The sequence below is a fragment of the Poecilia reticulata genome, unplaced genomic scaffold (genome assembly GCF_000633615.1).
Source record: "Poecilia reticulata strain Guanapo unplaced genomic scaffold, Guppy_female_1.0+MT scaffold_278, whole genome shotgun sequence".
NCBI classification, from domain to species: Eukaryota; Metazoa; Chordata; class Actinopteri; order Cyprinodontiformes; family Poeciliidae; genus Poecilia; species Poecilia reticulata.
This window is the reverse complement of record NW_007615057.1, coordinates 51,584-76,415: the sequence shown is the minus strand read 5'-3', so window position 1 is coordinate 76,415 and position 24,832 is coordinate 51,584. Positions and strand designations below refer to the sequence as shown.

The following is a 24,832-nucleotide window of genomic DNA, read 5'->3' as shown; positions in this document are numbered from 1 at the left end:
GTCATCACCTCCACACAATAATTCAGCGCATGAGTGACAACTTTTTTTCATCGCAGATGCAAAATATGTGTCTCAGTCAGTACAGCTAGCTTTGCTAGCAACACGTCCACAGATCTTACCTTTATTTAAGCTTTCCTTCCAAGTGACGCTAAAAGTTGGACGAAGTCCCACCGTCTGTGAAAGCGAAGCGCTGCTGATTTTACATGTCGCCATATCTATGATTTATGCAGCGCTATTATATTACTGACGCTCAGAGGAAACCAACCCTTTCCATGTTCTTAAGGAAGTAGAGCTAATTAAATGACATAAACAAGACCTGAAAGTGATTCCAGTTTCCCTTGATGGCCAACCTGTTGATACTGTGGCAAATTTTTAATTCCTTGTCTTATTCCTGGACAGTCAGCTCAACTTTGCTGAAAACACTGACTATATATTTAAGAACTGTTCTCAGAGACTCTATATTTTAAGAAGACATTGGGGTTACCCAACTTGAGGTTGTGTTAAAATGTTAAAACTTAACATTCTAACTAGAGTTTTAACTTAACTCAAGTTAAAACAACATTTTAACTCAAGTTTTAACTTTGCATATCTTCAGCTGGTTTGGTCACATGAGCTGCAGATTAACAGACAATCTTTTAAGAATACTTTGAATGGCAGGTATAACAGCAGGTAAACAGTGGTGAAACCAAAAACAACTCTGTCTCAACTGTTTGCTGAAAGAACATGAAAGACAGCAAGAAATATTCTAGCAGAGAGCATCCATCCTCATTATTCATCAGTTTGACCCTCTGAGCTCATGAAGGTGTTAAAGTGTTCCTTTAGGAACTAAGAACATCTATTAGAAGTTATTTATTGACAGTGCAATAATTATTCTTAACCAAACTAAATAACATTTACCTATAGCGTGCTGTGGTAAATGTATAAGTGTTTTGCTCTATTCACAAATTGTTGATAATGTGATTCTATGAATATGATTTATCGTTTTTAAATAGTTGTATCTTATTTTTTTCCTATATATAAGACTCTACCATAAATGGCATCTCAGAATAACATAAATGGCACCGTGAAAACAAAAATTTGATTTTTTTGCTTGTATCTGTTTAACAACCTAGGTTGTTATTCCTAATTTGTTTATTGACTTTTGCTGAATTAATTTCTTGCGTATACATTGCAAATGGTATTTTTCATTATAGTTGATCACGTTGTTTTTCATGTCTCTTTATTTCTTTTCTTCCTCCTATAATTGATGGAGATATATAGATATTATTCATAATGTATAAAAGTATTGTCATTTAATTAGCTCTACATCCTTAAGAAAGTGAAAAAATATGGTGTTTTATGAGATAATTTATCTTTTACGGTGCCAGTAATGCCGAAATTAATAGTAAATGAAGACGTTGTGGTATTCTGATTTAGTAACGTGATTATGTTAGTTGTGTTACCACCGCCAGGCCACTAGAGGCAGTAGCAGGCCCGAAAAGATGCGACTAAGGATCAGATTTAGAAGTACACCGAAAGTTACAGAATTTGTTTAAAAAAAAAAACTGTGAGCTGCACTTAAGTAAATAAAAGATTGAAGTTCAAATACATTCTGAGAGTGAAAATCCTTCCTAAAGGTGACGATATATCACAGATTTAAAAAGAAAATAAAAACGGGAGGCCGCGGATAATACAGGAAATAGCGCCCCCTTCACTTCCGGAGTGCAATGGTCCCATTTCCAAATAAGGTATGAGGCTGACAGTGGTCCGTCCCCGCCCCTTTCTGTTTGCTGCAGAGAGGACCTTCTCAGTAAAGGTGGAGCCGATGGGTGACAACAGACGCGTAAGTCACGTTATTGCTCAGATTTTACGGCACCACCTTAAATCCCTGAACTTCACATTTTAACGGGCAAAAAGAGCAACGCGACTTGGATGTAGCGAGTAACGCAACACTTTTGTAGAAATGTAGTGAAGTAGAAAGTACAGATACTTACTGTAAAATGTAGTGGAGTAAAAGTAGAAAGTCCCCATTATTAAATCTACTTAAGTAAAGTACAGATACACCAAAATTGTACTTAAGTACAGTAATGAAGTACTTGTACTTCGTTACTTCCCACCACTGGTAACAAGTATTCTAACATGTTGCTATTTACAATCCAATAATCAGATTAAAGTTAATCATAGTATAATGACCATCATTCCAGGATGAACGCTCAACTTTAGCATTTACCTCACAACTAGCAAGATAAATACTCTGGTAGCCCAGACAGGCTACCAGATTCTGAAATATCTTATTGGGAAAAGACATTTGATTATTGGTCAAAATGCACTGATATAAATTGACTGGTAACTGAACTGGTTCTACCTCTTTCTAAAACCAAAGTAGAAAACAGCTCATAAAATAGGACTCAGCAGCTTTAAACTCAATACAGCAGTTTGACCAACAAAAATTAAATCTAAAAAACAAGTTTTGTTCTTCTTGAACATCTCTATACATCAGTGCAACAGTTTGATCTACAAAATAAATAAAAATTATACTTTTCACATCTAACAAGACACCTTAGCTCCTCACTGTTAACTCAGTCTCACTTCCAGCTCTGCATTCAGTAACTTACCAAACATGATCCATGAAAACACTGAAGCAAAAAGCCTAAATGTTTTTATTCTCCTGTCAGTTTCAGCCATAAACATTTAACTAAAATATCTAGTTATGTGTTTCTGTCTCTGCCTCCCTCTGACTCTCTGCAGCCTGATGCTCCTGCATGGATTCATGTATTTACAACAGACACTACAGTAATGTACAGTAATGTCAGAATGTGAACTAAAGATAAAAAGCATGTTTTTATCATACAGAATGAGAATTTAAACAACTTAATTTTCAGATGTATACATTATTATACATCTCAACTCTATTTACTGTGTAGCAAAAATTTTCACTAATTTATTTTTAAACCTCTCCTCAAGCACTTTTCTTATCGTCTCCTAATTATAGTGTGGAGATAATGAAAAAAATATTGAAACGTTGAAAGAAATCAACCTGACATCAGTCTTCACCCGTTTTCCTTTCTGGTTTTATTGACATTAATATAATTTTATATCTTCACACTCTGAAACTCCACCTGACTCTCCTATGTCTTCCCTGACCTGCTCCTCTCATAATAAAATAGTTTAGTTTATTTAAAAATTAAAAACAGTTAATACATATTTCAATAAACTAAATGAAGACCTCACCAGAGCTTCTTCACCTTTCTTCATCATTCTAGCACTGCTGTTCTCCTAAATTTCTAAATAATATAATATAATATAATATAATATAATATAATATAATATAATATAATATAATATAAATACATGTTAAGTGGTCAGTATGATCAGGTGTTGCTCACTTTAAATAATAAAAAGGCTAATTTTGCTGCTGTTTCAGTCTCATTATAAATCATAGCTAACTTTTAAACAAAGTTAGCAGTAAAATTTTGGACATGCGAGTATCCCAGAATTAAAACCGCTTAACCAAAAAGATTTAGTTCTATATATAAAAGACAACTGACAATAAGATGTTATAAACGAGCGATATTCATGGCAACATTCCTGACAGATTGTTTACCTCATTTAAACGGAGTTTCTCTGACTCCTTCTACTGCTGCCTTTACTCTTGAGTCGTTCAGAGGGGGGTGGGGGGAGGAAGCGCTCTGCTGAATGCGCTGTTGTGCGCCTTCAAAATAAAAGCATGCGAGTGGAAGATTTTAAAATTCTTCACAACTGCGGTGAAACTATTGGGGGGACGAATGTGGCTGTCTTCAATATTGGGGGGGGACATGTCCCCCCCGCTTCCTACGCCTATGGCCGCAAGGTTGTCGGTGCCTGTCATGGCGGCAACTCTTGAACCCGTTGGTGGACACCTTCGGTGAGGGATGCTGTCAGGCTGAAGAAGGAGTCCTATCGGGCATTTTTGGCCTGTGGTACTCCAGAAGCAGCTGATGGGTACCGGCGGTCAAAGCGGCATGCTGGTTGCTGAGGCAAAAACTCGGGCGTGGGAGGAGTTTGGAGAGGCCATGGAGAAAGACTTCCGTACGGCTTTGAGGCGATTCTGGTCCACCATCCAGCGTCTCAGCAGGAGGAAGCAGTGCAGCACCAACACTGTTGGACGTTGTGGGCCAGTGGGCAGAAGACCTCCTCAATCCCACCAACATGCCTTCCATTGAGGAAGCTGAGCCTGGGGTCTTTGGGTCTGGCTCTCCAATCTCTGGGGACGAGGTTGCCGAGGTGGTTAAAGAGCTCCTTGGTGGCAGGGACCCGGTGGTGGATGAGATTCGGTCGGTGGGTAAGGCTCTGGATGTTATAGGGTTGTGTTGGCTGACGCAACTCTGTAATATTGCATGGCCATCGGGGGCAGTTCCCCCGATGGCCATGAATTTTAGATATCTACGACATAAGGTTTGTGTTATCTCACGTTAGGGGCACTGTAGACCAGTTTGGCCACGCCTATCCAAAATTTTTAGTTGGGGGACAATTTTGGGTGACGTTTGGTGAGTTTTTGAATATGTTTAAGGCTCCAAAAAGCTGCATGCTTTGTTGGAAAAATAAGAAATCCTGCAATTACAATAGGCCTTCACAGTGCTTCGCTGCTTGGGCCTAGTTGATAAATTCTGTCTTTTTGGAAGAAAAACATAAAAACAATGACATAGAACTATTTTAGCACCACTGCTTTGAGTTAGCCTTAACTGAAGAGAAAAGGTGTGGTGCATTCACTGACCTAACAGAGAGAGAGAACTCTCCTGGAGCTGATTCACTTTCCCTCACTAGAAACACTCCAGTATCCTGCCAGCACAGTCGTTGTTCAGCCTCCAGTCTTGATATTGCTCCTGCAAACCAGCTATAGAAACAAACAGAAACTATTAACTAGAGATTATTCTTAACTAAATCATGTTTAGTTTTAGTGAAAAATGATGGCTGTGACACATCAAATCTAGAAAATCATCAGAAAAAATGTGTGTTTCTTATTAACACAATTTGGATAATAGATTATTTACAGATGAGGGTGCAGAGAGATGCAATTCTCAGGTATGAATCCACGTTTCCCCTCAATCTCAGCTGTGAACCAGAAAGAGTCTTCCTCCATTTCTACCACCTACAGTGCAAATCCACAAGCCTCCGTTACTCCATGTGAAGATGCAGAAAAACCATTCAAATATGCAGAGATATGCAGCATGTCTCCATTCTTACCTTGATGATGTCTCCTTTCTGGAAGCTGATCTCATCTGCCTCTGATGCTGCGAAAGAGAAGAGAGCCACAGCCTCCATCCTACACAGTGAGCACCCACCACAGTTTTACTTCACAAGGGAGTAGAGTGGAGTAGAGTGGAGTGGAGTGCAATGTAGCGTAGCGCAGCGGAGAGATGGCAGGGTGAGATAATCAGCATGTTTGTGCTGACCTGCTGCAGCTCTGAAGTTAATGGGGAGCGATTCTGAAACATGGGTCACTGTGTTCTTCCATGTGATGGAGTTGTGGAGAGGCTGTGAGCATACAGAGGTACTGACTGCTCTCTGTCTCCATCTGTGCAGTGTGTATACTCCAAACGCTGGGGATTTAACAAAGAGCCTCTAACCAAGGGACAGTGGTGACACGGAAAACTTGGCACGGAGGAAGAAATTAAAATAACCAAAAATAGACAGAGTAATGACCTTTTCTTTTAATAACACTGGAGCTCTAACAGGCGTTAGAGCTCCAGTGCATTCAGTTACTTTAATTAGTTTCCTCTCTTGCTCTAGGTGAAGGATGACACTTTTTTCATCTGATCCCTCCCTGCCCATGCCTGCCCTCCTTGCTCTGTTTTAGTGCTGTCATTTTCTCTATTTATGGAGTCTTTCTTTGGACATCCTCCAAATCTACAAATTATGGATCATGTCAACCGATCTCAATACAATTTATAAAATTTTCTTGACGAGAAGTCTGGGCACAGGAGAGCCTCTTGTCCTGCGGGGACACACCCGACGGGATTCACTCTGAATTTAATTAGGTACCGGCAACCAATTTTCTTTCTTTATATTTTTTGTACTCTGAATGCATTTTTCTATTAAGTGTATTACCAGAAGAGAGCAGAAAAAATTTCAGCCCATTATCTCTAACGGTTTCTGAGATTTTGGGTGGTAGGTGTACCTTGCCACAAACCCACCTAGTAGAAAAAGATGGGATTTTTGAAAGCCGATTACTTAAAAAATAAATAAATTTAACACTTATTTGTAATGACATTGTTTAAATATAAATAAATCATATTTAAAAACATGAATATTGTCATGAAATCTGGTGTAAGCATGTGAGATCTGTCCAGGTACACGCAGAAAACGGAATAAAGGCCAGAGGAATAACAGTAAACCTTGTATAATGATTTAATGATGATTATGGGTTGTAACAGGTTTAAAGTAATAATACACATGCCAATGAAGAAATGTCTGTAATGTATGATCAAAAATATATGTTCTGTACTTTTAATCAGTTGAATGTTATAATAATATATGTTCTGTACTCTTAATCAGTTGATTTTATTACATTATGGAAATTGAGGTTTGAACAACTTGATTGTTGTATAATAATCATTGATTATTAAAGATTAAGGATAATGAGCGAGGAAGAAACGTACTGAAGTATCGACAAAGTAATACATTCCTGAGCGGGGGCGAGGCAGAATCAGAAACAGATGGTCAATCAGAAACAGAGGAGTGGAAGGAGGAGGAGGATGAATAACCCATGGTGAAGGGACCATGTTTGCTTAGTTTCTCCTCTTTTATAAAAGTTTCAACTAGATTTAACTCCTCCCGCAGTCTTTGCCCAGCGCTCCTGCAGATCGCGTTATTACGCTGTGGAGCTCGGCATAGCGCGGTAGATGTCAGGATCATATAGATTTTGTTCAGTAAATATGACCCAGTCTTAAAAACTTTAAACATGGTATTGTACACATGTACAATACCATGTTTATAAGTCTATAAGTGTCTATAAGTGTATATAAACACTTATAGACTTTACTTTTAAAGTCTATCATAATATATAGCAAAATAAGTACAACTTGATTTCAATATAGCTAATTGGAAGTGTGTTTTTTTTTATCTCAAAAAGCTATAATTTTAATATGATCTTTCTTGTGTCATGGATTTTGTCARTCAAGACTGTATTTGCAAAATGCTATAATAAAATTGCTTTCAAATGCAGTACATTTATTTTTAAACACAGCAACTTTAAGTGAAGTTATTGATGAAGAGCATGTAAAAATACATTGTAATGTCCAGATCAACTGACTGTATTAGAACAACACATTTTAATAAACCTACATCACAAATGACATACACAATTTTGAAGAACACACAAAAATATAAATTTGCAATTTGATAGATAGATAGATAGATAGATAGATAGATAGATAGATAGATAGATAGATAGATAGATAGATAGATAGATAGATAGATAGATAGATAGATANTGTCTTTGTGTCATGAGGTAGATCTCAGGCGGCTGGTGAGAGAAAAAGTAGATCTTGCTCTCAAAAAGTTTGGGCACCCCTGCCTAAGCTATAAGGAGTGGAGTTCTAATCTATCTGTTTTTCCATAATGCGGTTTCAAGGAGTTGGTATTTAGGAAAAAGGAAGTATTAAAATATGCTCCTAGGTTTATCAGAGTTCTGGTGCCTGCCTTTTGCGACAACATTTTTTTCCCATTTTTATTTTTGTTTTTTCTTCCCTCTTTTTGTATGTGTGTTTTGCTGGTCTTCCTTATCTGCATGTATTGGTGCTACTCTTTACATATGTGCTACAGTTCAAAGCTCACTGTCATTTTCATATCTTATCACACCTAGGGTATTATGCCAAGTGCTGACGCCCCATTGGCACCAGGAGATTCTTTAAGATTTGTCAGTTGGAATGTTAAAGGGTTGAACTCTCCTATAAAACGTAAAAAAGTATTTAATCCTCTAAAACACTTAAACACAGGAATTGCTTTCTTACAGGAAATGCATTTAAAACTTTCAGACCAGTTCAGGCTTCGTGGTGGGTGGGTTGGCCAGGTGCATCATTCATCATTTAATAGCAAGGCACGTGGGGTTGCTATTTTAATACACAAATCTGTTCCCCTCTCTGTGACCAAAGTCATATCCGACCCTAACGGCCGTTATATTATTGTCTTGGGAAGAATTAGCAGTAGCAATTTGGCATTAGTAAACATATATGGTCCAAACTGGGATGATGAGGACTTTTTCAAAAACATTTTCTTCTCACTTCCTGATCTAAATAATAGCCAGCTCATTCTCGGGGGTGACTTTAACTGCTGCCTTGACCCTTTGCTTGACCATTCCTCAAGCAAGTCTTATTCAGTGTCTAAATCTTCCAATGTTTTACATATATTTATGCGGCAATATGCAGTCTCAGACGTTTGCCGTTATTTCAACCCTAACACCAGAAAATGTTCCTTTTTCTCCCCAGTGCATTCTACTTTATCTAGAATTGACTTCTTTCTCCTGGATAACAGACTGCTCTCCTCAGTTAGGTCATGTTGCTATAATCCCATCGTAATCTCAGACCATTCTCCTGTCATCTTGGATMTCTCTCTCCCGGGTAGACCTGCTTCACGGCCTCCGTGGCGTTTTAATTCAGTCTTACTCAGTGATTCTGTTTTTGTCAACACTATGAATGACCGTTTAGACTTGTTTGTCTCCTCTAATGTTACTCCAGATGTATCTGCAGCAACAGTTTGGGAGGCATGTAAGGCATATTTACGGGGGGAGATAATAGCTTACTCGGCATATCTTAGAAAAACAACCACACAAAAMCGGCTTATCCTATCTAGTGCTATATCTGACCTGCAAACAAAATGTGCAGAGTCCCCTGCTCCAGACCTTATAAAAAGTTTGTTGATAAAAAAGGCTGAATTTGACACTCTAGCCTCTGACGCAGCTGCGGCACTATTATTAAAAAGCCGTTATAGTTATTATGAGTTTGGTGACAAGCCCAGCAAAATTCTTGCTCATCAGATTCGGCAGAGAGCTTCAAACCAGCACATCGCTGAAATTAACATCTCCAATGGGACTTCTATTAATCCACAAACTATTAACAATCAGTTTAGAGACTTCTATTCCACTTTATACACTTCAGAGTGTTCACCCGATCAAGCTCACTATGAAAGTTTCTTTGATAATTTTTCTATCCCTACAATTGATCCAGAAACTGCCTCTGACTTAGATAAACCCTTTACGTTCGCTGAGGTCAAGAGTGCTATATTATCATTGCAGAGTGGAAAATGCCCTGGACCTGATGGCTTTCCATCAGAATTCTATAAGGTCTTTTCAGACAAACTATCTCCCCTTCTGCTTAACATGCTTAAAGAAGCATATGAATTTGGTGTTCTCCCTCTCACAATGCGACAAGCTACTATCTCCCTTATCCTAAAGAAAGATAAAGATCCACGAGTCTGCAACAACTACCGGCCAATTTCATTGCTCTGTACAGATGTCAAGATTTTGGCAAAGATGTTGGCAAAACGTCTGGAGGTAATCATGACCAAGATCATCAACCCTGACCAGACAGGYTTTATTAAAAACAGACACTCCTTTCATAATATTAGGCAGTTGCTAAATATAATATATTCACCTACATCAGCTGATACCCCAGAAGTGATTATCTCAATGGATGCCAAAAAAGCTTTTGATCGAGTAGAGTGATCATATTTGTTTTACACCTTATGACATTTTGGTTTTGGCTGTTCCTTTATTTCCTGGATCAAACTGTTATATACTTCTCCATTAGCCAGTGTTTGGACAAATAATGACCATTCAGAATATTTTCATCTAGGCCGTGGAACTCGCCAGGGCTGTCCACTCTCMCCTCTTTTGTTTGCAATTGCTATAGAGCCTCTGGCTGCAGCCCTTAGATCCAGTCCCATGCACGGCATTACAAGAGGTGGTCTGGACCATAAAGTCTCTTTATATGCTGATGACCTGTTACTCTCTCAGACCCAGAGACCTCAATGCCTCCAGTATTAGACCTGTTTGAAAAGTTTGGACAAATATCTGGATATAAACTGAACTTTAATAAAAGTGAATTATTTCTAATTAATGATGCAGCTATGGCCTACCCACTCACTAGCTTACCATTCAAGATCTCTCTGCAAGCATTTAAGTACCTGGGAATCCATGTAACTAAGAATTATTCACAACTTTTTAAAGCAAATTCTACTCCCTTACTTGACCAGCTGACTCAGCACTTACAGAGCTAGAGCTGGTCCATGCTGCCACTTTCTTTAGCAGGCAGGATCAGCTGCATCAAGATGAATGTTTTGCCGAAATTCTTGTACCTCTTCCAGTGTTTACCAGTATTTATCCCCACATTTTTTTTGAGGACACTCGATGCTTCAGTTTTTCAGTTCATATGGAACAGAAAACCTCCTAGAATACGAAAGAGTATCCTACAGAAAAGTAAGGAAATGGGAGGGGTTGCCACACCAAATTTCTTATGCTATTATTGGTCTGTTAATATTTGTACAATGTTATTTTGGTGCAATGCGAACTGTGAGACTCCCAAATGGTTACCAATAGAAGAGGCCTCATGTAGCTCTGCTTCATTGTACTCTCTTTTATGCCTTCCCCCTGCAACATCTCCTATAACTTACACTAACAATATAATTATTAAGAACTGCCTTAGAATATGGGCTCAGATTATGCAACATTTTGGGATCCAAAGAATACCTCTTTTATCACCACTCAATTCTAATCCTCTATTTCCCCCTTCACTCATTGATAAAACGTTTTCAGTGTGGAAAACCACACTGGAAATGCCAATCTTTTCTCTGAAAGATCTATACTTAGATGGTGCTTTTGCCTCATTTGCTCAATTATCTTCAAATTTGAACTTACCAGCTGTCCACTTTTTTAGATTTCTACCAGTTAGAGACTTTATTCATAATAATTTCCCAGGTTTTCCAATAATTCCTGCCCCCAATATGGTTGATCAACTGCTAGAAATTAGTCCCACTCCAAAAGTACAATATCAAAAAAATATATGCACCCTCTCAACATCCAATGTGACTCCTGGGCTTGGCCATCTTCAAGCTACTTGGTCTGATGATCTTAACACAGAGATTGATAATGAAATGTGGCAAACTATTCTAGAACGCATTCACACCTCATCAATTTGTGCCCGACATAGAATTATTCAGCGTAAAGTCGTCCACAGAGTACACTGGTCCAAAAGCAAACTGGCTCGAATCTTTCCAGACGTGGATTCAAGCTGTGTGAAGTGTGGTTTGGGCCCAGCCACTCTCGGTCATATATATGTTTTGGACCTGTTCCTCTCCATTTCAATTTTGGAAATCTGTTTTTGACTCACTTTCTGTAATCACTTCGACCACAGTACATCCATCTCCACTCACTGCTTTATTTGGGGTTCTCCCCAAAAACCAGTAATTGCCACCCCATCATGCTGACCTTGTGGCCTTCCTCACTGGCTAGACGTATCATACTGATGCATTGGAAGAATCCTCTCCCACCGTCACATTCTCATTGGATAAAAGATGCCCTTTTGTTCATGAAACTGGAAAAATTAGGCATACTGTCAAAGGCTCTGAAATCACATTTTCAAGAATCTGGTCACCGTTTCTGGACCATGTTAGGTCTTTGACACTCGATGTGACCCCATGAGTTGTGCTCCCCTTACTTCCCAGTTGTAATGGCATACACCCTTCATCTAAGTCTTATAACAATTTTAGTAGCACAGAATACATTAAGCCCTTTAAGTGCCCCGTTTTAGTTGTTTTCTGTTTAATTTATATTTTATTTTCTTTCTGTTACCATTGTTTATTTTTTAGTTATCTACTTTTTATCCATGTACTTATAGAAATAATTGCTGGATTTTTGTTTGTATGTGTCTTGTTTTATTTTTGGTTCTTGTCTTGTCATTTATTAGTCTATGCTTATTCTCCAAAGTACTGTCTCAAGTATGACTTGAATGTCTATGTATGGTGCTCATTGTTTAGTTAAAAATCTGAAATTATATTTATTTTAAAAGTATATTGTCGTGAAAACTGGTATGAGAATATGAGATCTGTCCAGGTGCACGCAGAAAACGGAATAAAGGCCTGAGAAATAACAGTAAATCTTGTATATTGATTTAATGATGATTAAGAGTAACAAGTATAAAATAATAATACACATGTCAAAGAAGGAATGTCTGTAATGTATAATCAAAATATAGGTTCTGTATTTTCGATCAGTTAAATGTTATAATGCATTATGGAAATTTAGGTTTGTACTTTTGAGTTAACAGTAACATCTTGATTGTTGTATAATCATTGATTGTTAAAGAATAGAGATAATGAGTGAGAAAGAATTGTACTGAAGTAATAAGTGGATAAAGTAACACATTGATTATGTTTTGTGATGAATTACAAAGACGAAATGAAGAAAGACTTAAGAATGGAGAAACAGAATAAACTGTGTTGCGATGAGTACACTGAGCAGGACGAGGTGCTGCATAAACAGATGGCCAGTGGAAAAAAGGAAAGTACTGGAGATTTGCTGTAATGAGGTATGAGTGAGTCATAAGGGAGGTGATGGTTGGGGAAGGTTGGGACTTTCCACAGACAGTGGGACGGTTCTAAAGTCACGCAGCCCTGCCCCGTAGACAGCCCTGGGTTGAGAGGGTATAAAAACCAGAGGATAGGGGAGGAAAGAAGTTCTTTGTCCGCGGCGCAGAAGAGGAGCCAACAAGAGGACGCAGGCTAAAGACCAGCAGAGGACCATACCCCGGGACCAAGGGAAGCTCCAAGACTTCACGCCGCCAAGAAGGGACGAGTTCCACCAGCCCCAACCCTGGTTCCTGATCCGACCAACTCCTCTGCCTCTACCTCTCCACTCTACTGCAGCCGACTTGGAGAAGAGACAGAGGTCATTTAATGACAAAGATTCTGCACGTTAGAAGGACAACGAACAGTTCTGCTCCGCTTCTCTTCCGAAAGAGGACTTTGCTCCGGCTGGACAAAGACTTTGACCAAGGATATCTGAAGATTACAGCTGCCGAGACCAAGAACCATCGGGTTTGAGTTGACCTGCTTCCCCCCAAAGTCTCGCTCAGTGAACTTAGTGACACAGGTAAGGGATAGGAATGAAGACAGGATGTGATTTATTTTAAATTGATTTTATTATATTCTACCAATTTCATAATCTTTGGGAAATTAACCTGCTTGTCATATGCCCCTGCTAAAGCTTGCTTAATAAATTATATTCTAAAATATCAATGAGAATTGTGGACAGTGAGTTTAATTGTGTCAGTCTTAATTATTATTGGTTCTCCTGATTGTAGTAAAGTTAACATACATTATTCTAGAGATAGGGAGGCTTTGTGTTTTCCTCTGGTGAGTGTTAAAATAATGACCCTGAGACTTAAATCTAAGTCACTGAACTTAATCTAGCCGTTAACAAGTGCCGTTATTCTAGGAGAGGAGCTACCGTTAACAGGAGTGGTTGTAGGGGTTATGCAGCTGCGAGGGCTACTCAGCTGATTGTTCCTGAACTGTAAAGGGTCATAACTTCTGGATCGAAGGTAGTCAGAGCTAGACTAGTCCTTTCCGACCCCAGTTTAACTAGATAATCCTCCATAAACTACATCTAGGGTAAGACCCGAGTTCTGGGGATTTTCCGGACCTGTTAGACAGAGAACTGGGCAGTAGTGAGTCCGAGGAGTTGTGAGGAGTGGGCGGGGCTTATTACTGCTAAGTAACACCTGGGGGGGGAAAAAAAGATGTTGACGTAATAAATCCTGAAGACAGCGCTTCCAATGTTCGCTCTGTAAAGTCTAGAACAGGCTCTCAGGTGTCCCGTGTTTCCTCCACTACATCGGCTCGTATTAAAGCAGCGCTGCTGGAGCGGCTGGTGCGCTCAAGAAGAAACATCAGATAGAAGCGATGGAGGAAAAGCTAAAACAAGAAAAAGAGCAACTTGAGCTTGAGACGGAGTTGGCGGCTGCTAATCCAAAACTTTGTGTGTTCGAAATAAATTCACAGTGTGCCTCAAAATGTTCTGATGGCATGAATTCGTATGTTGAAAAGCGCAACTCCAATTCGGCGCTAAAACTTAATCCATGGGCCGATGCATTTGTTCCAGAGAAAAATATGGACGATGTTAGAATCTCCTCCGTCATTTCTGAGCAACCAGTTGTCCGGCTGAAACAAAAGCCAGCAATTCAAATYGTTCATAAGCCACAAAGTCTCTGTGATCAATTAACTGTTAATCAAAATCCGAACACAAGCAGGCAGCAGCGACCAGGTCAACAAATGGATCAACAAGCCAGTATTATTGACATCATGCAGCGGCAGAATGACATCACTGCCATGTTAGTTCAGCAAAACCAAAACTCTGTCTTACCACCAACAAACATCCCCGTTTTCGATGGCGATCCTCTTCAATACAAATCATTTATAAGAGCGTTTGAAAACGGCGTGGAGGCCAAAACGTCCAACACGAGTGACTGTTTGCACTTTCTAGAACAATACACCAGGGGGCAGCCTAGAGATCTTGTGCATAGCTGCCAGCATTTACCGTCAGACCTGGGCTATCTTAAAGCTAAAAGTCTTCTTTCTGAGCATTTTGGAAATGAATATAAAATTGCACAGGCCTTTATGGATAAAATTAACAATTGGCCAGCTATTAAAAATGAGGACATTGAATCACTGCAAGCATTCTCTCTGTTTCTTAAGGGATGCTCAAACTTAACAGAACACATCATTCATATGAAGGAACTGGACTTGCCATCTAATATGAGGAGCATAATCCTAAAGCTTCCCTATAAAATGAGGGAAAGCTGGAGAAATGTAGCCTGTGACTTGCAGGAAAGCAGGGGTCAATGATCTTGTTTTTATTGAAAAGCAAGTTAAACTTGTATCTGATCCACTGTTTGGTAACATCATGGACCATCAACGGCTCAACTCCAAAACCAGCAGCTTTACCAAACAGAAAAGTGGAAGTAGCTTTGCTACACATGTTGCTGCAGTGAAGAATGAATGTCCATCTGGAGATGAGAGCAAGTCCTCAAAAGGCCACAGCTGTCTGTATTGTCTCCTAAGTAATCATACTGTTGACAAGTGCTTCAAGTTTAAAGGCAAGCCACATAAAGATAAAGTAAACTTTATTGAAGAAAAGGGCATGTGTTTTGGCTGCTTAAAGGTGGGACACATAATCACAGAATGCAGAAGTCGTTTGGTCTGTTCTGTTTGTCACCAGCAGCATCCCAGTGTCCTGCACATCAACAAGGAGAGCACAGGAGTCTTCTCCAGACGTCCACAGAATCCTCTGAGTACCACCTCCACAATGACTCAGACCTGTGGTCAGGTCAGGGTCTGTGATGAAGATAACTCAAACCTTTCTATCGTTGCAGTTCAAGTCAGGAGTCCAAAAACCAACACTACTGTGCAGACGTATGCATTTTTGGACCCGGGAAGCACAGGAACATTCTGCACTGAAAATTTGGCCTGGAAGCTGCAACTGAAAGGTAAAAGAACAAGTATCCAGCTGCAAACAATGGGACATGAAGACATTGTGGGTACAAACATCATCTCTGGACTCCAAGTAGCAGCACTTGATAAAGATGATTTCATTGACCTTCCAGATGTCATGACACAGAAACTAATGCCTGTTTCAAAGCAGAATGTTCCACAACAGGAGGAYATTGATAAGTGGCCATACCTGCAAAGCATCAAGCTCCACAACATAGATGCTGATGTAGATCTGCTCATTGGYACARAYRCAYYTAAAGTAATGSAGCCATRGGAGCTGATCAACAGTCAGGATGAAGGCCCATATGCAGTTTGGACCCRAGTTGGATGGGTCATCAATGGTCCACTCCGGAGTGAAAGGAACAAAACAGGCTGCCATTCTTTCACTGCAAACAGGATTTCTATTAAACATCTGGAAACAATGTTGACTGGATGCAATCAGGACTTCAATGAAAAAACATCCCAACAGCAGATTGAAATGTCCAGAGATATCAAGTTCATGAATGCCATGAATAATTCAGCACAATTAAAAAATGGACATTATTGCATTGATTTGCCTTTTAAGGCTGAAAATACAATCTTGCCTGTAAAGTGTTGTGTTGCAGAGCGTCTTCCAAGCCTGAAAGGAAAGTTTTCAAAGAACTGGATCACCGTCCTAAAGAACATCAGTGATGAAGCAGAGGGCAAGAACATAAACCTGGGAAAAGATGCTACCAGCTTGTCTTCCCAGTTCCAAGATGGACAGGTGTTGCTGGCTGAGGAGAGTCGCCAGAACCTGCAGATCGCTACAAAGTTGGGTCAAGCAGAAAATGACCAGAACAGACTGTCGGAGCATTTGGAGGAAGAAGAGGATGCCTGTCTAGGGCTTCAGATGGAGAAGGTGACCGTTGAAGGAAAGATGGCGTTAGCAGACAACCAGCTGCATGAACTTGGTCCAGTGGCTGGTAATGGTGTCCTCAGAGTGGGTGGACATCTTTGAGGAGCTGCAGTGCCACCTGGGGCTGGACATCCAGTTCTCCTGTATAAAGCCATACATGTAGCAATATTAATTCTGTGTTACATTTACCATCTGCTTGGTCCAACAGGAAGAAACCACATGTTGTTCAGATTGTGTCAGAGATGCTGGATAATCAGTGCAAACTCTGCTGTCAAAAGGATCCTGTCTGACTGTGTTACCCGCAGAAGAAATTGAGGAAAACTTCTGGAACAAAAATGGCTGAGGAAAAGGTACCACCAGACAAGCCTCCTTTCACAGATGTTGGAGTTCATGGTGCTGTTTATTTGAAAGTGGTTCATGCTCTGGATGCCACTTCTTGTAGTAATGTAATCAGAAGATTCATCTGCAGGAGTGGTTCAGTTTCTTCCATCAGGTCAAAGGATGAAACACTGCAAACTGTTTTCTGTGAAGCTGAAGCCATTCTGAATGAAAGACCCATCACTTTCGTCTCTGGTCATCACATCGTAATGAAGAACAAACCTGTTCTGCCACAAGATAGATCTGAGTATCTGCCCTTAATGCAGGAAAGACAAAAGTGGATGAGATGAAGAAACATTTCTCCTGGAGACATTGTCTTCATTGCAGATGCTACAGCAGCCAGAGGATGTTGTCAGATGGGGACAATACAAGATCTGGAGATGGAGACCACTACATTAGATCAAAGCCTTGTCTTTGATAGGACCAGTCAAAGTTCAATACAATCACACTGAATAGGAGCTATTTTTTTAAAGGGGCAGTGTTGTGTTTTCCATACACACTGTACCATTTCATAGCACAATTAAGTAACTATGTTACCTTCAGTTATCAAAATGCTATATATTTTGGGAAACTCTGTCACCACCCGTAAGTCCCTTTCTTCCCTCACTAGATGTCTTCAGGGAGCAGGATGGGAGCCGAGCCTCTCAGAGGTTCTCCCACACACCTCCTATTCATCTTCCGTCATTAGGTGGAGCATAAGAAGAGCTGGCTGCCGGTCCTCCGATGCCAGTGTTTGCCTATGTGGTAAGTCCAGCCCCTCAGAATCTCAGATCCTCGTCTGATGTTTTTTGAGTCTAGAGCTCACCTACGTTTGTGTTCTGCCCTCCTAGATACGCTGCTACTCGGGATTCCAGATCGTGGTTTCCTCCCTCCGATCCCCTCCATGATGCTGCCTGCACGCATAAGTGCCACTGGCATCATCCTACCTCAGCACCCCGCTGGACTCATGTCTCTCTTTTGTCCCCAGTGTTCCGAGCCAGCCTCCCAGTGTGGGTTTTGTTTCCGTCTTGGACACCTGCATTATCCCGCTTTTTCCACTAGTTGTAAATAAAGCTAAAGAACTGTTCTGATCTCCTGATGGTGTTTCTGCATGTGGGTTAAACAGATTCCCAAAAGCATGACAACATATGAAATATGACTTAAAATAAATTTTACTTCCCGATTTAAGTATCTGTTTGTTTGTATGAAGTTTTCAGCACTCAGCCTCTGTGCCTCCATTGCTGCCATGGCTACAGTGACGTTTGACTTTGTGACTGCGGTTGCCCTACCTGCTTGGTGGAGGTGTGACCACAGCATTTAGAAAATTTATAGCTGAAAGGCTAAACCTGATTTAAGTTACTGTTTAGTTTTAAGGTTATTATGCATACAAAACAAAATATATTTGACAACAGTCATTCAGTCACCACTAGTGACTGAAGCTGAAATTGTTTACCAGCTACTGGATTAATGTCTTTGCATTTTTCACATCACCCTGCGGATTATAGATTCAATTCAGTTCATTTATAAAATTCCACTTCACAGCAAATGTTTCTCAAGACACTTCACTTAACAAAACGATCCTGGTGATGATCTGTCATAAAAGGTTTGTGTTCTTTTCCCCCCCCACACCAGGTATGCGCAGAATTTCTCGAGTGAATTCCTGCAAACAAAGAAACAGACACCAGGAATGAAGGCGAAGAAGATGATGGAGCAAAATAAAGCACACATACCTGCCTTTCTGCACCTGACTCTTATGCTCCTCTCTCATTTGGCAGCTATGGTGACAGGGTGGAGCACTTCAGGGTCCTGGAGGGCGGTGGTCAGTATTACATCTGGGATAAGGCATTCTGCTCCCTCAACCGTCTAGTGGAGTTCTACAGAGCACACAGCATTGCCATGGAGAAAGTGGTCCACCTCAGGGATTACCCTTCCTCCCTTCACTTGAACTCACATTTTGGACGCAACCCGTACCCCAACCCGTATAACAGTAACTCGCTGGAGTCCATTCACTCAGCCCATTGCTGCCCTAACCCGTCTCCCAGAGACTGGCAGACCTCTGCACATTCACTCAAACCAGTTTTAGAGGTATGACACATAAAAAGAAGTAACTTCTTCTCATCACCAGCTGATAATTGCACACCTGTGTGTCTGACACCATGGTTTGTCTTTCAGCAGAAGCCTCGGGTGGCCCGTGCTCTCTGCGATTACACCCCCTCCCAGACCACCCACCTCCACTTCCAGCGCGATGAAATCATTGACCTGCTGGATTGTTCCAGCTCCCTCAGCTGGAGGGGATGCTGCCGCGGCAGAGTGGGCATCTTTCCTCCAGAGTTGGTCCAACCACTGCTCCATTAACTCCATATCAGATATTTGGTCTCTATGATGTTTATGTTTCTGATGCTTCTCAGTCAGGATCGGTGGTGGTTCTTGCATGAATGATAAATTGGGCAGCCCCCTTCTTGCTATCCCCCAGCCAGTGAAAATGCATTTCTGGGACAAGATCAAATGCATTACAGTACCACATAAGGTATGTAAGATATTCTTCCTTTGCACAGCAGCAAGCACATAAATGCAAATAGAAACTTTGTCCAAAGTGCTTGGACAGATTTGTTTTTTAATCTGGTGCTTGTGGTTACTCTTTCTACTGCTGCCATGGGCCACTGCCCTGTGGCCAAGATCAAAAAGCACCACTGGTCAGGATATACCCCACTGTCAACTGTTACACCTACATTAACTTGACTCCATTTCTTTGAAGGTGCAGGATGAAGCTTTGATATATATATATATAAATAAAAATCTTTTCACATATTTATTAAATATTTAAAACACTGTTTCCATGGTATGACACAGATAATATGTGAAAAAATGTAGCTCCTCTGCCTTTTCCCAGTTCTAACTATAAACAACCAATCAGAGCCAGGAGGAGAGTTTTGGCGCAGTCAGTCATGCTTGTGTATGCGCTGCTCATCTTGATGGAGAATAAATGGTTTTCCTGGAAAAACAAGGTGCTTCTCTGCCATTATCACATTGAGCAGTACGTACACGAGGATGATTGATAGTGCCAAGACCCTCGTTCTGGTTCTGATTAGTTGTTTTTGGTGAGATAGAAGTAGAGCACAGGGAGGAGATCGATCTTTTCACAGATCATCTATCTCATATTATGCTGGCACCACATGGTGACAGTTTTAACAAATATGTAAAAACATATTTCTTAAAGTTACGTAGTTCAGCTCTCAAGAGTAGTTGGTAGAACAGGGGTGTCAAAACTTTTTGTCACATGGATTAAAATTGTCAAGTCAAAAGGACATAAGGAGCAAAAAACGTTATATTGTTAGTAAAAACTTATATTGTGATGTATTCTTTACCTCCCTGATAATGTAATAGTTTTATTAAACAAATGAAGTAGCCAGCTTTTGTTGGAAAGAAATGTGTAAACTTGAGAAGGTTTTGCAGATTGGTCTTGTTAAAAGAAGTATTTTCCAGGTATGTTTTGAATAACAAACATTTAGTCAGTTCAGAGCAAGAAAAGCAGGATTTATTTCACTCTATGTTTGGAACTGGGTAGATTTGGTCCTTGCAAAAGAATGCAAAAAGTGTGGTTATTTAAAAATGAATACATCCAAACAGATGCATAACCAGTATGACGATACAATATCCTCAACATTTGACCACTCTTGTAAAAATGTATTAAAGCTTATAAAAAAGCTTATAAATAATAAATTAACCTTGATTGCAGCAGCATAACTGTATACATGTATAAAAAATGGAATAAAATGTTTGGAAATAATTACTTTTTTGCCATCATTACCAATACCACACTTCAAAAGGTAAACCTCCTGTTAACACTGACATGAAGGTGTTAACACACTATATGTCCCCTTCATGTCATAGCATTAGCCAAACATTAGCCAAAGTTGGCAGGCATGTGCAGAGGGGGGGGCTGGGGGGGCTTGAGCACCTGCCCTTTTTGCTCCTTGCCCCCAAATGCCGTTTTGGTCAATTTTTTTTTTTAAATTTTATTTATTTATTTTTTTGTATTATTATTTTCTAAGCCCTCTTGTGACACATAACATGTACTAAAATTATTATTATTATTTTATTTTTATTTTTTTTGTACAACATAACAAGCCCTCTGGTCATCTTGTTACCTTTGACCTTTTGCCCGTGACGCATGACGCAGTTGCCTCTAGCGCAGTGAGATAAAGCGACTAACTGGAGCTCAACGTAGCGAACGTACCAGATTACAGAACAGTTTTTGGTGAATAAAAAAATGTCAGATGACGGAAAACGTTGAAGTATCATTTCTGCTTCAGCTCAGAGTCTAAGCGGTTTAAGCAGAGAGGTAATGAAATACAACAGACACTGACAGGCCTCTGCGTCTGCCTTTCTCTGAAGAACTACTGAGGGGAGGAGACAGCCAGGTGAGGAGAAACTGTTCTTATCTATTGATTCACTATTTTTATCATATAGACATTAGGTTGTTGTTGATGTGCTATTAGCTAGCTGCTAGCTAACGACTTTGCTAGCAAAGCAAGATAACTAAAAGCTTCTTCCCTGTATCTTTAATGATATCAGTCATTCTTTAGTATTGCTTATGTAATAAGGCACATCGCCCGTCCAAAACCGATCATCTCCATAATGGATATATGTCCGATCTTCTAATTTCCTTTGCTGCATAATGTACATCACATTTATTCTGATGTTAGGTAAATGTATCTTGAAGGACAATAACACTTAAATAAAAGTCCAACAAGGATATTCATTTAGAATTAAAAATAACTCACCCTGAATTACCATGACAGATATAATGAATGTAATAAAAGTGACATTAATGAAGGGAAAAAACTCAACACAGACTTTAAGTTTAGTTTCTGGTTCACAGAGGATGAAGTAAAAAATGTTTTCCCAATTATTCAATGGGGGGGAAAACTAACCTCAGTTAAGTAAAATAAAATTGTAATCAAAACTTTTGGAATTGTAATGATTTCTTTTTTAAAAAACCAAATTGTTTTGTTTAAAAAACTTTTAATAACTAATTTTTGTCTCGTGAACTTAAAGTTATTTTCCAAACAAACTTTTATTTGCACACATCAGAAATCTTTTGTGATTTTAGGCCCTGTCTGATGAACCATTTCTATGCTTATTTGCCCAATGGTGACCCATTTTTAGATTTCTGGTAGACGCCATCAAAGATTTAGCATTTCTTTTGTATTTCAAAGAGATGATGCCGTCCACTCCAACAAAACATTTTCATGTTTTTCTTCCATATTTCCATTTGTTCATGCCAGACATGAATCCATGTTCTTAAATCTGAGAAACTGTATCAGGCATGGTTGTTTCATTCACTTTAGTAATTTGTCAATATATTTGTCTGTTCTTCATTAAGCAATTCGAAGATCTCATATTGATCTCTGGGCATTATGATTAACTTGTCAGTTAATCACAAGAATGAGATTTAACCTCTTGATTGAATAAAAGTGTTGCAGTTTTACAGTGAATCAATGTAACCTGTTAAAGAGTTTTAGAAAGACATTTATTTTTTAATCCGTTTTATTATTTTGTCGTTGGTCACAAACCTTGCTGTTATCAGCATATACTGGGTCCAAATACAGCAGTGCATCTTACATTTTTCTTCTTGCTAAATATGTCCAGTCATGACTTGATTGTGTCCATGATTGTTTTTTGTGCAACCATCTTTCAGTTTATTTAACATATGCCAATGAAAAACAAAGAAATATTAATTATTTTCTACAAATAATATTTCACAAAACATCTCTAAAAGTTAATACCATCAGACATTAAAAAAAGTTTTTGATTTTATTTGAGAACCTGTTGTCTAATAAATCTTTCCTTTATTGTTAAATTATGTAAAAATTGTAAAAAACAAAAACAACAGAAAACAATATCTGACTTTAGATCAAACAATATCTAAAGTCATGCGTATTTTATAAAATATTATTTGACCAATTCTCAATATTAAAATATACTAAATGGCATCAGCATGTTCTGCAAATCGTAAATGGACAATGCTGAAGCTGGCTTCTGATTGACCAGTGTGCTAAAAGGGCATTTTGCTGCTCTGGCTGCATTTAGACCCACTATAATCAGCTCTGGTTCTACATTTATAACAATTAGTCTCATCCAGTCTGGATCACAGCACCACAAAACACCTCTAAACACAGATTCTTTGAAGCTCAGTTTGTGAACTTTTATACTGATCTTACAAATTCTAAATGTTGCAATTCTTTTCTTTATATTAATTTAGATCAGACCAGTTTAAACTAGAGATACACTATAAAAGAGCTGATGAAGAAAAACCTTCATACATCCATGTGATGAAGACTCTTAGGGTTTATGAAACAATCAGGCTAATTTTGATCAAAGTGTAAAGAAATTAAATTGATTTAAAACTTTTGCACAGAGCTGTACCTGTCTGGCATCTAACAGGCAAACAAAACAAAATAAACAAAAAGTCTTGTGAATAACCTCTTCCAGTTTGTAAACTGAATACTTTAGTTTGCAGTTTACAGGTTGAACAGAGTTCAGCAAGAGGCATGGTGAGGAACACTACCAAACCTGGCAACCCATTCAGGCAAAGTATGCATATAAGAAAATATTAATGCAGACTAAGAGGAGAGCATTGGCACAACAGAATCTGGACCAGAACACACTCTCCCGAATCGTGGGAACTCTGGGTGTCTGCTCCAAGCGCCGCATCGCTGAGAGGCACAATCCTGCTCCCTGTCCGCACATCGCCCGGCGAGCCTGTTCAGATCCTACATCACACCCATCACATGCACATGGTTACATATATGACGCTGAAAATGATAGCTGAAATATTCTCACACTCTTACCCTGCGAGTTACGGTGGCTGACAGAGGAAACTTTCTGGAGAGGAATTTCTCTTTCTGGCTCCTCAATTATTGTCCACCAGGTCAGGTTGCACACCTGGGAAGGTGAAATACAGAGAAGAAAAAGGTTTAAATTAATGTGACCTGTCCAAAGGCCCTTTACCTTGTTTATGCATGAAAGAATTCAGCAGCTTACAGAAATAGGTATCAGTGTTACCAAAAGTCTAATTACAAACTAGAAAATTCCTGAAGAAATTTAACCTTGGCCAAAGTGTGCCAGTCACTTTGTACCCGGCATTCGAGCTATAAATTACACAGTTGGACTTTTATAGGAGCACATCAGTGGAGTACTAATGTGGTAAATGTGCCAACATGCTTCACTGTAATAGTGAAGCATGCTAAACCTCATGCACAGTGAAATTAAGTCAGACTGATGACTATAAGCTTCGCACATGTGGTTCTCACTCACGGTCTGAAATAAAAAAAATTAAGACAGTGGGTAATTGTTTATGTCTCAAAATTTTTCAACCTTTATACTAAGGATTTTAGTTCACACTCAAAAATTCAGAGAAATAATTTTCTTTAAGCCAAATATGAATAGTCACAGGAAATATGTATTCTTCCCACAATGCATTGTGAGACCTGTCTCTGCCTGTTTGTCAGACTACTCACTGCCTCTCTCTGGGCCCCGTTGCTATGGTAATTAATTTTCTGCACCTGGGCTGGCTCTCTCTCAGACAGTATGCTGGAGACAGAGTTTCTATACTTGTGAGACCATAGACATAATATAAGGATAGATGCCTCATGGCCGCTCTCGCCTATTGTCGCTGACGAGATTTAGGGCGGCCATCTTGGAGAGGTCCACCACTCCACTCATCGTTATGTGTTTCGCAGGCACAATGACGTATCAGCGCATTTAATCGATCATAACACGCTTTTTTGTTACTGGAAACTATATTCAAACATCTATCAAAGCCACATTTATAAACAATTGTATTTTTTAAGTATGTTTTTAATACATAGTTCAGCATATTTAAATATGCTTAGTGGCTATAACAGTAGAATAGGAACGGAATATTCTGATATTGATGTATGATGAGCATATTACAAAGCACACAGCCGTTCATAATTTATTTAATAAATTATTTAGTAATATCAATACATATTTATATAACTATCCATCCATCCATCCATCCATCCATCCATCCATCCATCCATTTTCTTCCGCTTATCCGGGGTCGGGTCG

General features: G+C 39.4%; 3 protein-coding genes and 1 long non-coding RNA gene across 6 annotated transcripts in view; 2 read left to right on the top strand and 2 right to left on the bottom strand.

Moving 5' to 3' along the window:
- The window catches only part of LOC103460716 (uncharacterized), a 24,243-nt gene extending 6,417 nt beyond the window's left edge, over positions 1-17,826 (top strand). Inside the window, exons 2-3 of one of the 2 annotated variants that reach the window (XR_001776310.1) lie at positions 17,367-17,500; positions 17,587-17,826. This is a non-coding gene — a long non-coding RNA (uncharacterized LOC103460716). Of the gene's footprint in view, positions 1-15,762; positions 17,501-17,586 lie in introns of those variants that run through there. The other variant, XR_532971.1, reaches the window with a different exon arrangement.
- On the bottom strand, positions 4,069-6,094 carry LOC108165995 (GRB2-related adapter protein-like). Its single transcript, XM_017303452.1, has 4 exons — positions 5,203-6,094; positions 5,010-5,107; positions 4,733-4,852; positions 4,069-4,629 (listed from the first exon to the last, which is right to left on the bottom strand). The coding sequence occupies exons 1-4, from the start codon at positions 5,278-5,280 to the stop codon at positions 4,524-4,526; spliced, it is 402 nt and encodes a 133-aa protein (XP_017158941.1). The 5' UTR covers positions 5,281-6,094; the 3' UTR covers positions 4,069-4,523.
- A 155-nt stretch (positions 17,827-17,981) lies between the features above and the next one.
- LOC103460724 (growth factor receptor-bound protein 2-B-like) lies at positions 17,982-19,580 on the top strand. The gene is made up of 3 exons (XM_008403008.2): positions 17,982-18,037; positions 18,457-18,820; positions 18,908-19,580. Exons 1-3 carry the CDS (start codon positions 17,982-17,984, stop codon positions 19,088-19,090), a joined length of 603 nt encoding a protein of 200 aa, XP_008401230.1. The 3' UTR covers positions 19,091-19,580.
- A 2,911-nt stretch (positions 19,581-22,491) lies between these two features.
- Positions 22,492-24,832, bottom strand: part of slc5a10 (solute carrier family 5 member 10) — a 49,711-nt gene continuing 47,370 nt past the window's right edge. For both annotated transcript variants that reach the window (XM_008403000.1, XM_008403002.1), the window contains exons 12-13: positions 23,590-23,683; positions 22,492-23,511 (exon numbers count right to left, since the gene is read on the bottom strand). In XM_008403000.1, the coding sequence (XP_008401222.1) occupies positions 23,324-23,511; positions 23,590-23,683 (282 nt within the window). In that variant the 3' untranslated portion in view covers positions 22,492-23,323. The remainder of the gene's footprint in view (positions 23,512-23,589; positions 23,684-24,832) is intronic.

What these genes read in the sequence shown, in the direction of transcription:
- LOC108165995 (XM_017303452.1), bottom strand. Translation starts at nt 5,280, where the DNA reads ATGGAGGCTGTGGCTCTCTTCTCTTTCGCAGCATCAGAGGCAGATGAG. An exon ending in ATCTCTCTGCACCCTCATCT is followed by an intron (nt 4,853 to 5,009) that starts GTAAATAATCTA and finishes TTGTTTCTATAG; the next exon opens with CTGGTTTGCAGGAGCAATAT. An exon ending in GAGTTCTCTCTCTCTGTTAG is followed by an intron (nt 4,630 to 4,732) that starts GTCAGTGAATGC and finishes TCTTCCAAAAAG; the next exon opens with ACAGAATTTATCAACTAGGC.
- LOC103460724 (XM_008403008.2), top strand. Translation starts at nt 17,982, where the DNA reads ATGGCTACAGTGACGTTTGACTTTGTGACTGCGGTTGCCCTACCTGCT. An exon ending in GCCCTACCTGCTTGGTGGAG is followed by an intron (nt 18,038 to 18,456) that starts GTGTGACCACAG and finishes AGCAAAATAAAG; the next exon opens with CACACATACCTGCCTTTCTG. An exon ending in CACTCAAACCAGTTTTAGAG is followed by an intron (nt 18,821 to 18,907) that starts GTATGACACATA and finishes TTTGTCTTTCAG; the next exon opens with CAGAAGCCTCGGGTGGCCCG.